The sequence below is a fragment of the Sus scrofa genome, chromosome 4 (genome assembly GCF_000003025.6).
Source record: "Sus scrofa isolate TJ Tabasco breed Duroc chromosome 4, Sscrofa11.1, whole genome shotgun sequence".
NCBI lineage: Eukaryota > Metazoa > Chordata > Mammalia > Artiodactyla > Suidae > Sus > Sus scrofa.
The window spans coordinates 97,833,547-97,848,381 of record NC_010446.5 but is presented as its reverse complement, the minus strand read 5'-3'; the positions used below and the strand labels follow the sequence as shown (position 1 = coordinate 97,848,381).

Here is a 14,835-nt window from a genome sequence, read left to right as displayed (position 1 = left end):
AAGATGCCCTATGACATCCAAAAACAAGTGGGCGAGGACAAACCACCACCAGCTAAAAGACCCGTGTGGTGTCAGCATTTGTGTGGGAGACAGCAGAGTGAAACACCAGGTCCTGTGAGACACCCGAAAATAGCAGACGCCAAAAGAGCCAACAGGCATTCACAGGAAAGCACCAGTTCAAACAGAGAAGGGCTTTGCCCAATCCAAGAGCTGATGAATGCAAGCAGTCTGCAGTAAGGTCTGAAGGGGCTGGAGCAGCCTAGCTCCCAGGAACTCTGGAACTGACCAGCAAGACTCCCTCTAGGACAGAGCTCCATACTGAGGAGAAACTGCTGCAAGTAGAATAAAGATTAATTTAAAAAGGACAACAGAGCCAAATGAAGAAAAGGAAGGTCTAGGAGTTCCCGTCGTGGCGCAGTGGTTAACGAATCCGACTAGGAACCATGAGGTTGCGGGTTCGGTCCCTGCCCTTGCTCAGTGGGTTAATGATCCGGCGTTGCCGTGAGCTGTGGTGTAGGTTGCAGACGCGGCTCGGATCCCGCGTTGCTGTGGCTCTGGCGTAGGCCGGTGGCTACAGCTCCGATTCGACCCCTAGCCTGGGAACCTCCATATGCCTCGGGAGCGGCTCAAGAAATAGCAACAACAACAACAACAACAAAAATCTCAAAACAAAACAAAAACAAAAAAAAAGAAAAGGAAGGTCTAGATAAAAGTGAAGAGGACCAAAACTAGGAAATCTGAGAGAGCAACTGGCCATGTTTTTTGAAACATTACACTAAAGCAGCAGCAGAGGGAGCTATGTGAAGTTAGAAAAGCCATCCTGAACCAAGCCTCCCAAAAGTTGAGCAAAACAAATGTTTCCGAAAGAAATGAGGGACGGAAAGGATTGAGGGCAAATCCCACACAAAGTTATTACAAAAATAAAGAGAATAAGAAGCAGAAAATATCCCTACTGACAAGGAAATCACGCCAGACAGATATTTCCACAAGCAGAACAAACTGTAATCCACTATTTCAAAATGAGCTGAAAGATATTGTGAAAATAATGTAAGAGATAAAAGACCAACAGAAGTCAGAATGAAAAATGCAGCTATTAGGTGACTAAACTCAGGAAAGAATTGGGAACAAAAGAAAAAAATCTTTTCAGAAATGATTTCTAAACCAGAACTAAGACAAGGAAATACAATTGATAATGCCTTAAGAGAAATAGAAGGTAACATTTTTTCAAAAAAATTGAAAATAAACGAAGAGAGATCGAGAATACATACTAAAAGCTCAAATCAAGAGGGAAAAAAATTTTTTTTTTGGTCTTTTTGCCTTTTCTAGGGCCGCTCCTGCAGCATATGGAGGTTCCCAGGCTAGGGGTCCAATCAGAGCTGTAGCTGCCGGCCTACGCCAGAGCCACAGCAACACCAGATCCAAGCTGTGTCTGCCACCTACACAAAGCTCACAGCAACGCTGGATCTTTAACCCACTGAGCAAGGCCAGGGATCGAACCTGCAACCTCATGGTTCCTAGTCGGATTCGCTAACCACAGAGCCACGACGGGAACTCCATGGGGAAAAAATTTTAAAACGATATATTGAAATAACACATTGCATATATAAGAAAATCAACTCAGAATAACCAACACAGTCATGTCCTAATAAAATTATTGGACTTTATAAGGAAAAAGTTATTTCATCATCTAGGGAAAAAGAACAAGTGACCTATAAAAAGGGAAAAATTACACTGCCATTAATTAGACTGTTTGACAGGAACGATTGATTTCAGAAGAAAATGTAACATAACTAAGATATACTCAAGGGGAAAAAAATATGGGCTAAAGGTTTTATATCCAGCAAAATTGACTTAGAAGTTTGGAGGACACACACCATTGTTTTTTTGTTGTTGTTGTTGTTTGTTTTTTGTCTTTTTTTTTTTTTGTCCTTTTTTTTAGGGCCGCACCCGAGGCATATGGAGATTCCCAGGCTAGGGGTCGAATCAGAGCTATGGCTGCTGGCCAGAGCCACAGCAACGCCAGATCAGAGTTGCGTCTTTGACCTATACCACAGCTCACGGCAACGCCAGATCCTTAACCCACTGAGTGAGGCCAGGGGTGGAACCCACAACCTCATGGTTCCTAGTTGGGTTCATTTCTGCTGTGCCATGATGGGAACTCCTCACACACCACTGTTACTAGCATTCAATAACTAGGATAATATAGCTTTCATGAGCTCTCCCAGAAAGATCTAGAAAAAAGTCATTTTTTGGTTTCTTTTTTTTTTTTTTTTTTGTCTTTTTAGGGCTGCAACTGTGGCATATGGAGGTTTCCAGGCTAGGGGTTGAATTGCAGCTATAGCTGCCAGCCTAACCCACAGCCACAGCAACACCAGATCCAAGCTGCGTCTGTGATCTACACCACAGCTCATGGCAACACCTGATCCTTAACCCACTGAGTGAGGCCAGGGATGGAACCCGCAACCTCATGGTTCCTAGTTGGATTCGTTACCACTAAACCACATTGGGAACTCCCAGAAAAAAGTTTTACAAACAAAATGATTACAGCAACATCAACGTGAGAACTGGTAGTAAGCCATATATATATATGTATATATATATGGGAGATATCCTGTAGAACTTAGAATAAATATATTATATTTGCATATCATCCTTTTCCCCTTGCCTTTCCTTTTATGAACAATTCAGTCCAATAGCCATTAGGTGGGACCAAGCAAGGTAGACAACTGTGTGAAGCAGAGAATGGTACAAAGTCACAGTGGCCCAGCATGAGATGTGAGGGACATCTAAGCAGGGAGACGGCAGTGACAGTGACCTGATGTGGGCTGTTGGAGCCACAGTAGGATAAAGAGGGTATACCCTTAGAGAGATGGCCCATAGTAAGGGGTGGGAGCCTAAGTGGGCTACGGAGAAAATCCTCAGGTGGGGATGGTCCAGAAAGGCTGCTGGAGCTGGAACGGAGTGAGAGGGCATGGGTGCAAGGATGGAGATCGGTTATGCAAAGAGAATTGATTTACATATATGTAGAGGATAATGGGAGTCAGGTTTCTCACTTTCAGAAAAGGGAACTAAAAATATGGAAAGGGAGAAAGTTAGAATATGCCCAGTAGTGTTGGACTGAAATTGGAGATACTGGTATAAACTTGTAGTTTTTCAGTATAGATAGAGAGATGGATATAGAGAGATAGGTATAAAAATAAATATTGATGTAAATCTATGTGCATAGCTTTCTTCAAAGTCTTAGGAATCAGTTCACCTAGAGACCAAATCTTGATTTTTTTTTTTTTTTTTTTTTTTGTCTTTTTGCTATTTCTTTGGGCCGCTCCCGCGGCATATGGAGGTTCCCAGGCTAGGGGTCAAATCGGAAGCTGTAGCCACCGGCCCACGCCAGAGCCACAGCAACGCTGGATCTGAGCCGCGTCTGCAACCTACACCACAGCTCATGGCAACGCGGGATTGTTAACCCACTGAGCAAGGACAGGGACCGAACCCACAACCTCATGGTTCCTAGTCGGATTCGTTAACCACTGCGCCACGACGAGAACTCCAAAATCTTGATTTCTAAATACCGGTCTCCACTAAAAGGAATCAGGGCTCTTTGGAGAAATGACTGACTCCAGGACTGGTGCAGAAAAAGTATAAGATGAGCTTGGAACATCCACTTTTGCCAGTAAGCATGGATGTGCTCAAATAGTGATGAGACATGTCAAAAGGACCCAGAAACCTGTTTGAAAAGGCTCTCGTTGGCCAAATATGGAATGATTTGAGGAACAAAATGAATGTTTAAATCTATACATTCATAGGAGTTCCCGTCGTGGCGCAGTGGTTAACGAATCCGACTAGGAACCACGAGGTTGCGGGTTCGGTCCCTGCCCTTGCTCAGTGGGTTAACGATCCGGCGTTGCCGTGAGCTGTGGTGTAGGTTGCAGACGCGGCTCGGATCCCACGTTGCTCTGGCTCTGGCGTAGGCCAGTAGCTACAGCTCCGATTAGACCCCTAGCCTGGGAACCTCCATATGCCGCGGGAGCGGCCCAAGAAATAGCAAAAAGACAAAAAAAAAAAAAAAAAAAAAAAAAAAAAACTATACATTCATAAAAATGCAAAAAAATGCTAATTTAGGTAATGATAGGGGCAAAATCATTTTAAAAGTCATTAAGAAAAAGAATAAAGCATTTATCTAGCCTTTCTTACATGAGCTTAGCACTAGGTAACAAAAAAGTAGATGAAGACATGTGTCTCTTTATGGAAATATTCAAGTTAACGAATGAAAACAAAGTTATAGAATTAGAATATAATTATTGTATACTACCAAATGAATTAACTAAATAGAAGCAATTGCTAACATCACAAGAAAGAGACAACCAGACACAATGGGCCTCCTGATGAAAGATCACAGCACCACTTTCAGTCTTGCCAAAGGCACCAAACTTTTGAGTTTTTAAAAAAAAAATTTTTTTTTTGTCTTTTCTAGGGCTGCTTCCCGTGGCATATGGAGGTTCCCAGGCTAGGGGTCTAATTGGAGCTATAGATGCCAGCCTACACCACAGCCACAGCAACGCTGGATCCTTAACCCACTGAGCAAGGCCAGGGATCGAACCCACAATCTCACGGTTCCTAGTTAACCACTGCGCCAGGACAGGAACTCCAAAAAAAAATTTTTTTTTAAAGTTTTATTGAAGTGGAGTTCCTGTCCTGACTCAGCAGAAACGAATCTGACTACCGCCCAAAAGGACGCAAATTCAATCCCTGGCCTTGCTCAGTGGGTTAAGGATCCAACGTTGCCAGTGAGCTGTGGTGTAGGTTACAGACACAGCTCAGATCTGGCGTGGCTGTGGCTGTGGCATAGGCTGGCAGATGCAGCTCTGATTCGACCCCTGGCCTGTGAACCTCTACATGTCATGGGTGCAGCCCTAAAAAGATGAAGAAAAAAGGTTTTATTGAAGTATAGTTGATAACATTGTGATACTTTCTGCTGTATGACAGAAAGTGATTCAGTCATACACATACACATATCTACTCTCTTTCAGATTCTTTTCCCGAGTAGATTATCACAGAATATGGGGAAGAGTTCTCTGTGCTATACAGCACATCCACACTTGAGTCTAAACAGACCTCTGGACTGAGCTGCCATGTGCGGGAACTGCAGAGGACTGAGGAACATGCTGAGCTACACCAGTGGCCTGCAATCAGCAAAACCCAGACTGTAGGCAGAAAGTAGGGCATACAGATCAAAGGTCCTGAGGACTTCAACAAATATGATGTTATGAAAAGAAAGGGCTAGAGGAAGAAATCTGTAGATTAAGAAACTCAAACTATAGGAATTCCCTGGTGGCCTAGGGGTTAAGGATCCAGCATGGTCAATGCTATGGCTCGGGTCACTGGTAAGGCTCAGGTTTAATCTCTGGCCCAGGAACCTCTACATGCTGCAGGTGTGCAAAGAAAGAAAAGAAGGGAAGAAAGGAAGGAAGAGAGGGAGGGAGGAGGGGAAAGAAAGACGAGTTCCCATTGTGGCTTAGTGAGTTAAAAACCTGACTAGTATCTGTGAGGATGTGGAGTCCATCCCTGGCCTCGCTCAGTGGGTTAAGGATCCGGCATTGCAGTCAGCTGTGGTGTAGGTCATAGACACAGCTCAGATGTGGTGTTGCTGTGGCTGTGGTGTAGGCTGGCAGCTATAGCTCCGATTTGACCCCTAGCCTGGGAACTTCCAGATGCTGCAAGTGCAGCCCTAAAAAGAAAAAAAAAAAAAAGGTAAGAAAGAAACACAAAATACATATAAAATCAAACAAGTTGGAAATCTGTAGTGTCCAGGGAAGCATACTTGGATGATGAAACCATAAAGAAATATGAGAGGGTAATTATCACAAAAGTCAGGATAGTGGCTATTTTTTAGGAGAGGGAGACAACTGTGATTAGAACTAGGCTAGCTGGAGAAGTTCCATCTCTTTCTTTCTCTTTCTCTTTTTTTTCCTCTTTTTCTTTTTGGGCCGCACCCATGGCATATAGTTGTTCCTGGGCCAGGGATTGGATCTGAGCTGCAGCTGCAACCTATGCCATGGCTGTGGTAATGCCAGAGGAGGATCCGAGGATCTGTGACCCACTGTGCCAGGCTAGGAACTGAATCTGCTTTCAGATTAAAGGCTCTTAAAATGAAGAGATTATAATGGATTATCTGGGTAGGCCCTAAATGTAATCACAAGTGTCTTTATAAGAGAAAAGCAGAGGGGGATTTGACCAAGAGGAAAAGGCTATGTGAGGATGAAGAGAGACTGGAGTGGTGTACCCACGTGCCAAAGAGAGCCAAGTAACACCAGCAGCCACCGGAAGCTACAAGACGCAAGGAATGAATTATCCTCCAGATCCTCCAGAGGGAGTGTGGCCCTGTTGATGCTTTGCCTTCACACTCTGGACTATAGACTTGTAAGAGAATAAATTTCTGTTGTTTTCAGCCACTAAGGTTGTAGTTATTTGTTATAGCATCTACAGGAAACTAAGATACCATGTAAGTTGTAAGTCATGGCAGGTCAATATTCCTCCTGCAATAAGAAGCTAGAAAAATCAGAAAAACCGTATTTTTTTGTACAACATGATATCACTTACATGTGGAATCTAAAATATGACACACATGGGAGTTCCCAATGTGGCCAAGCAGAAACTAATCTGACTAGGATCCATGAGGAGGACGCAGGTTCAACCCCTGGCCTCGCTCAGTGGGTTAAGGACCTGGCATTGCTGTGAGCTCTGGTGTAGGTCGCAGGCACGGCTCAGATCCTGTGCTGATGTGGCTGTGGTATAGGCCAGCGGCTACAGTCCTGATTTGACCCCGAGCCTGTGAGCCTCCATATGCCGCAAGTGTGGCCCTAAAAAGACAAAAAAAAAATAATAATAAAATAAAATATGATACAAATGAACCTATCTACAAAACAGAAACAGGCTCCTGGATGAGGAGAATAGACTTGTGGTTGCCAAGGGGGAGGGAGTCAGGAGAGGGATGGAATGGGAAGTTGGGGTCAGCAGACCTAAGCTGTTACACATAGAGGGGATAAGCAACAAGGTCCTACTGTGTAGCACAGAGAACAATTTTGATATCTTATGGTAAACCATAATGGATAAGAATACTTTAAAAAGGAATGTACATATATGTTTAACTGAATCACTTTGCTGTCCAGCAGAAATTAACATTGGAAATCAACTATTCTTCAATAAAAAATAAAATAAAATTAGTACATCTTTTGAAGGCAACGAGGTGATGCGAAAGGAACAAGGACTAGATCACAAAAAATTTCAGAGACAGGAGAATCTTTCTGAGATAAGCTGAGCCCAGGCTGAAGGTCAGGCCTAACTCAGGCAGAATGCCTCTGCTTGGGGAAGAGAAATCACCAAAGATTTTGGTGGTTATGCAGTTCTGAAGTGAAAAGTTAAAACTTACGGGGACTCTTATGATGGTCAGTTTTATCTATGGAAAATTTGCTGACCTCTTGGAATGTTCATGAGGCTGGAGAGTTGGGTTAAACCCTTCTAAAAAACAAAATGGGAATTCCTGTGTGGCTCGGTGGGTTAACACTCTGATGTTGTCTCTGTGAGGATTCAGTTTCCATCCCGGGCCTCACGCAGCGGGCTGGGTTCTGGTGTTGCCACTAGCTGCATGGCATGGGTCACAGATGCAGCTCGGATGCCGGGTTGCAGTGGCTGTGGTATAGGCCTGTAGCTGCAGCTCTGATTTGACCCCTAGCCCAGGAACTACCATATGCTGCAGGTGTGGCCATAAAAAAGAAAAAAAAAATTTTTAAAGACACAAAGACTCTTGCACAGTCTGGCATTATAGACTAGGACAGGAAGACCTGATGCGGCAGGGAAAGGAAAAGATCCTCAACTGCTCCACTGGTCTCCCCCTAAAGTTATTTGCCAGATTTTGCGATTGCCTGGAACAGGAGCCTGGAGAGCTGGCTCAATCTGCTTCAGTGTCTCAGGGCTACAGAGATGAACACCTGCCCAGCTTTCAGTCAAAAGATTGTGAGGAACATGCCTAAAGAATATGGATGAACCAGACTGAAACAGCAAACCAACCTTGACACAACCTAATCTTTAATTGGGTTGAGGTGATCAATCCCTCACCCCATGTGCCTAATAGGAAAAAGGGAGAAACCTCTCTGGTGAAAGAGAACATGATATGGAGCTTTTATAGTAATTTGTAATTTCTGGAAAATAATAAAAAAGCATGAGACTTCTTGGAAAAAAAATAGAGGGAGTTCCTGCTGTGGTTCAGTGGAAACAAATCTGACTAATATCCATGAGGATGCGGGTTCGATCCCTGGTCTTGCTCAGTGGGTCAGGGATCCAGTGTTGCCATGAGCTGTGGTGTAGGTCGCAGACATGGCTCAGATCCTGCGTCGCTGTGGCTGTGGTGTAGGCCAGCAGCACTACCTCCAATTCAACCCCTAACCTATGCTGTGGGTGCAGCCCTAAGAAAGAAAAAAAAAAAAAAAAAAAAAAACCCGAATACAGCAATACTAAACCTATCCTAAAATAAACACTGAAAGATCTTCTCTAAATATAAAAGAAGCAAAAAGCTATAGGAAAGAAGAAATCCAATTGGAAAGTAAATGACTTAACTAAGTGAGTATACAGATTAAAAAGAAAAAAAGTGAAAGAGAAGAAAGAAATTTCCGAAATCTCCCTTGTTTCAGTTTAATTTATATCCTGTTGTTTTCATCTTAGAACAAAAGACATGCTGGTCACCTTCTTCTGAGTATTACATCATCAATTCTTAGTAGTTTGCTTTCCCTGTCATCCTACTCTCAGGCTGGAAAATTCTAGACTTGCTTCTTTTAGACTCTGTGGAATTTGACTACCTGCCTAATCTCTGGACCTGGCACTAGCCCTACCACAGCGTTAATTAATCCAGGGACTGAAAAGGAGGGAGCCCAGAAACCAGCAAGCCACCTCAGGCCACATCTTAACAAGAATATAGACAGTTAATTGCTGGCTAATTGTTTTAAAGTTCATATGATGAGTGCTCAGGTAGCTATGAAAGCAAGGTATTCTAGTGGTTTTGGAGGAATCCCATTAAGCTTTCTGTCATAACAACAGATAGCTGCTAATTGTCCAAGTAAGTCTCTGAGTAAGTAAGATTCACCTGGAATATGGAGTTTGGGAGGAGGTGGCTATTAATTAGAATTGGTAGTAAATAAATAATAATAAAGAAGACGAATAAACAAATATGATTATTAATGAGCTATTAGAAGAAGAAATCAACTACCTAGTTTTCAGCCAAAAGATGATACAAAGAGCAACAGCTGGTTGTCTCTCACACAAGACCTTGACCCTTCCCTTCCAGGGTTTCATGACCTAATAAAATATTTTATTTCAATTAGGCTAAAATTTCATGCGTTGCTTTGGTTCAGATTAACTCAGGGAATTTAAAAAACAAAACTGATTTGGTTTCCCGCTGAGTCAATAATTTAAAATCTAATTGTGTAGGGAGGAGTGGCAAACTATCAGGTTTAGGTTCACCTGTTTGATTCTAGACACTGCTTCCAGCCCCTGCTACAGAACCACATTGAGAAGGGAACGCCTGGAATTTAGTTACATTCCCACAGGCAATGGAATTTTTCTGCTGTTTAAGAGGTAGGTAAGAGCATTTCACAACTAGGTAACTTTCAGAGATTTGTCGAAGGTTCTGCACAGTGAGTGACCCACCTGAGATATTATACACCGCAAGGTACGCACAACTGTAAGATTCCTAGACTCAGATCTACCATTATTTGCTGTGTGATCAGGTAAATCACTATTCAAGTCTCTGTTTCTTACCTATAAAATGGGTCGAATATGCCACATGAGGCTGCTTTGAGAAATACAGAACTTAAGAGATCCTGGGTTCACTGTTAGTTTCGTGTGAGGCTTTTCTTTTCTTTTTATTTTTTTTTGTCTTTTTAGGGCCGCAGCTGGGGCATATGGAGGTTCCTAGGCTAGGGGTCCAATCGGAGCTGTAGCAGCCGTCCTACCCCAGACCCACAGCAACGCGGGATCCAAGCCTCCTCTGCGACCCACACCGCAGCTCACGGCAAGGTCGGATCCTTAACCCACTTAGCGGGGCCAGGAATCGAACCCTCATGGATGCTAGTAGGGTTCGCTAACCACTGAGCCACGACGGAAACTCCTAAAGTGTGGGCTTTTTGATAAGGATCCAAAAAGGAAAGGAGACTTCCTGCCTCCTCGCTCAGGTCAGAGTCTTGACGAGCCCGCCCCCTCCCCATCTGCCACACCACCCTCTCCCTCCTTGAATTTGAGCATCAGAACATTGTTCTAGTCTAGACTCTACCGCTACGTATGCGACGCCTGGCAATTCCAAATCTCTGGGTTTCGGTCGCCACCCAGGATGCTCATACGGTCTGTCCCGACCCTAACAACATGGCTGCGGGAAGTGGCTTTCAGGAAGAAAGAAGGTGTGGCACTGAAGGATCACTTCCGCTTCCGTCGGCGCAAACGCTTTCATTTCTTGAGCTACGGTGACTAAGATGGAATCGATTTTGGAGTCGCGGTCGGGACACTGGGCCGGGGGTCCGGCTCCTGGACAGTTCTACCGCATTCCTCCCACTCCTGGATCCATCGTGGACCCGGCATCCGTGCTCTATGGGAGTCCGATTACGCGCACCCAGTAAGCTCTTGGCGTCTTAGCCTGGGCGGGGGAGAGACCGTGGGGCCTGGTGCGGCCGGCTGGTTCGGGGAGCCAGGGCAGGCGAGGCGGGGACCCCCGGGCGCGCTAACAGCGGGACAGCTCGAGGAGTAGGGCCTGGAGAATGAAAGGAGCCATGGAAAGTCAGAAGCGGAACCCACAGAGCGGGAAGCGGGCCTAGGCTATTCTCCTCCACCTCTCGCCAGACCCTTCTTTATCTCCAGGAACCCCATGGTGACCGGGACCTCGGTTCTGGGAGTCAAGTTTGAGGGCGGAGTGGTGATTGCAGCAGACATGCTGGGCTCCTATGGTTCCTTGGCTCGTTTCCGCAACATCTCTCGCATTATGCGAGTCAACAACAGCACCATGCTGGGTGCTTCAGGAGACTACGCTGATTTCCAATATTTGAAGCAAGTTCTCGGCCAAATGGTGTAAGTCATCTAGAGAATAGGAGTAGTTCCCAGGTGGGGAGGGGAATCCACTGTTTTTATCCCATCAAGATGTTCTAGTGTGGAGGAACTTGAAGCTGCAGTAGAGGATGGGGAGACTTGTTGGGGGGTGAAAGATTCGAGGATGTTTGCAAATAGTTTATTTTAGTGGGTTTAAGAGGGGAAGATTGTGGTCACATCTTTTGGGGGTGGATGGAAAACCCGATTTCTGTTCTCTCCCTTTTCTCACAACCAATTCTTTTTAAGGATTGATGAGGAGCTGCTGGGAGATGGACACAGCTATAGTCCTAAAGCTATCCATTCGTGGCTGACCAGGGCCATGTACAGCCGCCGCTCCAAGATGAACCCCCTGTGGAACACCATGGTCATCGGAGGCTATGCTGATGGAGAGAGGTTGATTTGAATACAAATAACTATCTCTTCTCCCTGAGTGAATCCCACTTCTGACTCAGACCCCTTGGTCCCATCCTTCAGCTAACATATAGAAACCTAAGGTGAAATGAGTTCTTTGACCTATTGTGTCCTGTTAGCTTCCTGGGTTACGTGGACATGCTTGGTGTAGCCTATGAAGCCCCTTCGCTGGCCACTGGTTATGGTGCATACCTGGCTCAGGTAAGTAGTTGGTTGAGGGATGAGGGATAGAAGAAGACAGAAGGCAATAGGGATTAGTGGTTGTCTACCCTTGCAATTCTGACATGAGGAACAGGCTAGGATCCCTACTGCTGGGCAGATGGTTTTCTTTGTGGTCCAGAGACCATGTCAAGGTGATAGGTCCAGGAGTCAATATACATGTGCAAAGAGAGGACACTCTAGAATTTCCCTTTCAAGTGGGTCTTAGCACAAACAGTTCATGCTGGTGAGGCAATAATGAATGTCACCTTTTCACTCATTTATGATTCCTTTTACATTAAGGATTTGCGTCAAATTGCCTGGCATTCAGCCCCTCATATCTCCCATGTTTTCTTTTTTTTTTTTTTCTCCCTCTGATCTCTCTAGCCTCTGTTGCGAGAAGTTCTGGAGAAGCAGCCAGTGCTGAGCCAGGCCGAGGCCCGAGAGCTAGTGGAACGCTGCATGCGAGTGCTGTACTATCGAGATGCCCGTTCTTATAACAGGGTGAGAAGTGTGCATAAGGTGGTGGGGATCTAATTGGCAGGTTCTTGGATACTTCCCGTCCCTGAGTCTCTATGCTTCAAAGAAGAGGGTGTCCCATTTCTGTGTCTTCGCTTTTTCATTTTAGGGAAAGACCCTCAACTTGACCTTTGACCAGGGACTTCTTTCATGAGAGCTCTGCTTTTCTTTCAGTTTCAAATTGCCACTGTAACCGAAAAAGGTGTTGAAATAGAAGGACCCCTGTCTGCAGAGACCAACTGGGATATTGCCCACATGATCAGGTGATTGAAATTACAGTTAAAAAAAAAAAAAGTAGTTGGTAGAAAAGTTGGGAGACCCCTTGGTTGAACTAAGCTTAGTTTTTCTGGTGGTCTCAACCAAAAAATTCTCTGGGTGGAGAGGGTTTGGGTTGAGGATAGAGCTGCTTTTAGGAATTGATGTCTTACTCTATGGCTTCACAATCTTACATGGTTTTTTTCTTTTCAGTGGCTTTGAATGAAATATAGATAGATGCATTTTCCAGAACTGAAGTGGTACTTCTAACTTTGAACGTGGCTGGTTCAGAGATACAGTTCTTTTGTAAAATAAATAAATCCTTTAAAACATTTGGTGAGTGGTTGTATTGTTTGACTAGGTTACACCAAGAGTGAAACTGCTAAGTACTGCTGTAAGCCATCTATTCCTCTGCTAGTCAGAGGACCCTTTGGTTCTTGCTTTTTTTTTTTTTTTTTTTTTTTTGGCTTTTTAGGGCTGCACTTGGGGCATATGGAAGTTTCCAGGCTAGGGGTCAAATCAGAGCGATAGCTGTGGGCCTACACCACAGCTATAGCAACTCAGGAGCTATGTCTGCGAACTATACCACAGCTCACCTCACAGCAACATCAGATACTTAACCCACTGAGCGAGGCCAGAGATGGAACCCACGTCCTTGAGGATACTAGTTGTTAAAGCCACAATGGGAGTTCCTGATTCATGGGGTTTTTGTTTTGTTTTGTTTTGTTTTGTTTGGTCTTTTTGCCTTTTGTAGGCCTGCACCTGTGGTATATGAAGGTTCCCAGGTTAGGGGTCCAATTGGAGCTGTAGCCACAGCAATGTGGGATCCAAGCCGCATCTGTGACCTACACCACAGCTCAGGGCAACGCTGGATCCTTAACCCACTGAGCAAGGGCAGGGACCAAACCCGCAACCTCATGGTTCCTAGTCGGATTTGTTAACCACTGAGCCACAGCGGAAACTCCTGATTCATGGTTCTTAAAGCATAGAGTTCTCTGTGTGATAACACAGGACACCTACTGCTGTCGTCATTGGGTCTTTACTGAAGGCTGCTCTCTATAGAACTCACAATTAGCTTTTGTGGTCAATATTTTCACCCTGCACTAGGTTCCAAAATGAAGACTTTCTAGTTAATGTTGGCCGCAAATGTGATTTTAGTTAAAAAATCATTTCAAAGATAGAAATGTAACATCTAGGAGTGCTGCTCTTGGGGTTAATCCCAGGCTGGAATTGAAAGCCTTAATCCCTTACCCATCCAATCTTCTCACTTTTCATGGGGAATACTAAGTAATTTTAATTGACATTTAACCTACATGCTTATTGTCCACATCTACTAATTTCTAGCACTGTCAAAAGACCTCTTAAAAGAATTGTGTCTTCATTCAAAGTCCTAAGTGTAGGACTTCCCACTGCGGCTCAGTGGGTTAAGAACCTGACATACTATCATCCTTGAGCATGCAGGTTTAATCCCTGAACTGGCTCAGTGGGTTGGGGATCTGGCATTGCTGCAAGCTGTGGCACAGGTCAGATGAGGCTCTGATCCAGTGTTGCCAACGCTGTGGCTGGCAGCTACAGCTCCAACTTGACCCGAGGAAGTTCCATATGCTGCAAGTGTGGGTGGTGGTGGTGTTGTAGGTATAGCCATGAATCGTATCAATTGCAGTTATTAGCCAATGCCATCCTTAGGTTTGATGTTAAATTTGAATTTTAAAAAGTAACCTTGGGTGGAATTCCCGTCGTGGTGCAGTGAAGATGAATCCGACTAGGAACCATGAGGTTGCAGGTTCGATCCCTGGTCTCACTCAGTGGGTTAAGGATCTGGTGTTGTTGTGGGCTGTGGTATAGCTCACAGATGCTGCTCAGATCTGGTATGGCTGTGGTGTAGGCCCTCAGCTGTAGCTCTGATTCGACCCCTCGCTTGGGAACTTCCATATGAGGGTGCAGCCCTAAAAAGCAAAATAAATAAATAAATAAATAACAACCTTGGGTGATTTCTGATGCATATTCTCTCTAAACCTTTTTGAGAAACTAGAATAAGCAGGAAGCCCCAAAACTATTGCAGGCATACCTTGTTTTTGATGTTTTGCAAATACTGCATTGTTACGGTTTTACAAATTGAATGTTTGTGGCAACTGCATTAAGTCTATTGGTGCCATTTTTCCAACAGCACTTGCTCACTTTGTCACATTTTTGGTTAATTCATGCAATATTTCAAACATATTTGTAATTGCGATTTGTGATCTTAGCTGTTACTTTTACAAAAAGATAACTTGTGGAAGGCTCAGGTAACGGTTAACATTTTTCAGCAATAAAGTTTTTAATTTTTAAAAA

At 44.3% G+C, this 14,835-nt stretch overlaps 1 protein-coding gene across 1 annotated transcript; it reads left to right on the top strand.

Annotated features, from left to right (window-relative positions):
• On the top strand, positions 10,473-12,838 carry PSMB4 (proteasome subunit beta 4). Its single transcript, NM_001244455.1, has 7 exons — positions 10,473-10,654; positions 10,897-11,103; positions 11,368-11,514; positions 11,652-11,733; positions 12,118-12,234; positions 12,424-12,512; positions 12,718-12,838. The coding sequence occupies exons 1-7, from the start codon at positions 10,515-10,517 to the stop codon at positions 12,728-12,730; spliced, it is 795 nt and encodes a 264-aa protein (NP_001231384.1). The 5' UTR covers positions 10,473-10,514; the 3' UTR covers positions 12,731-12,838.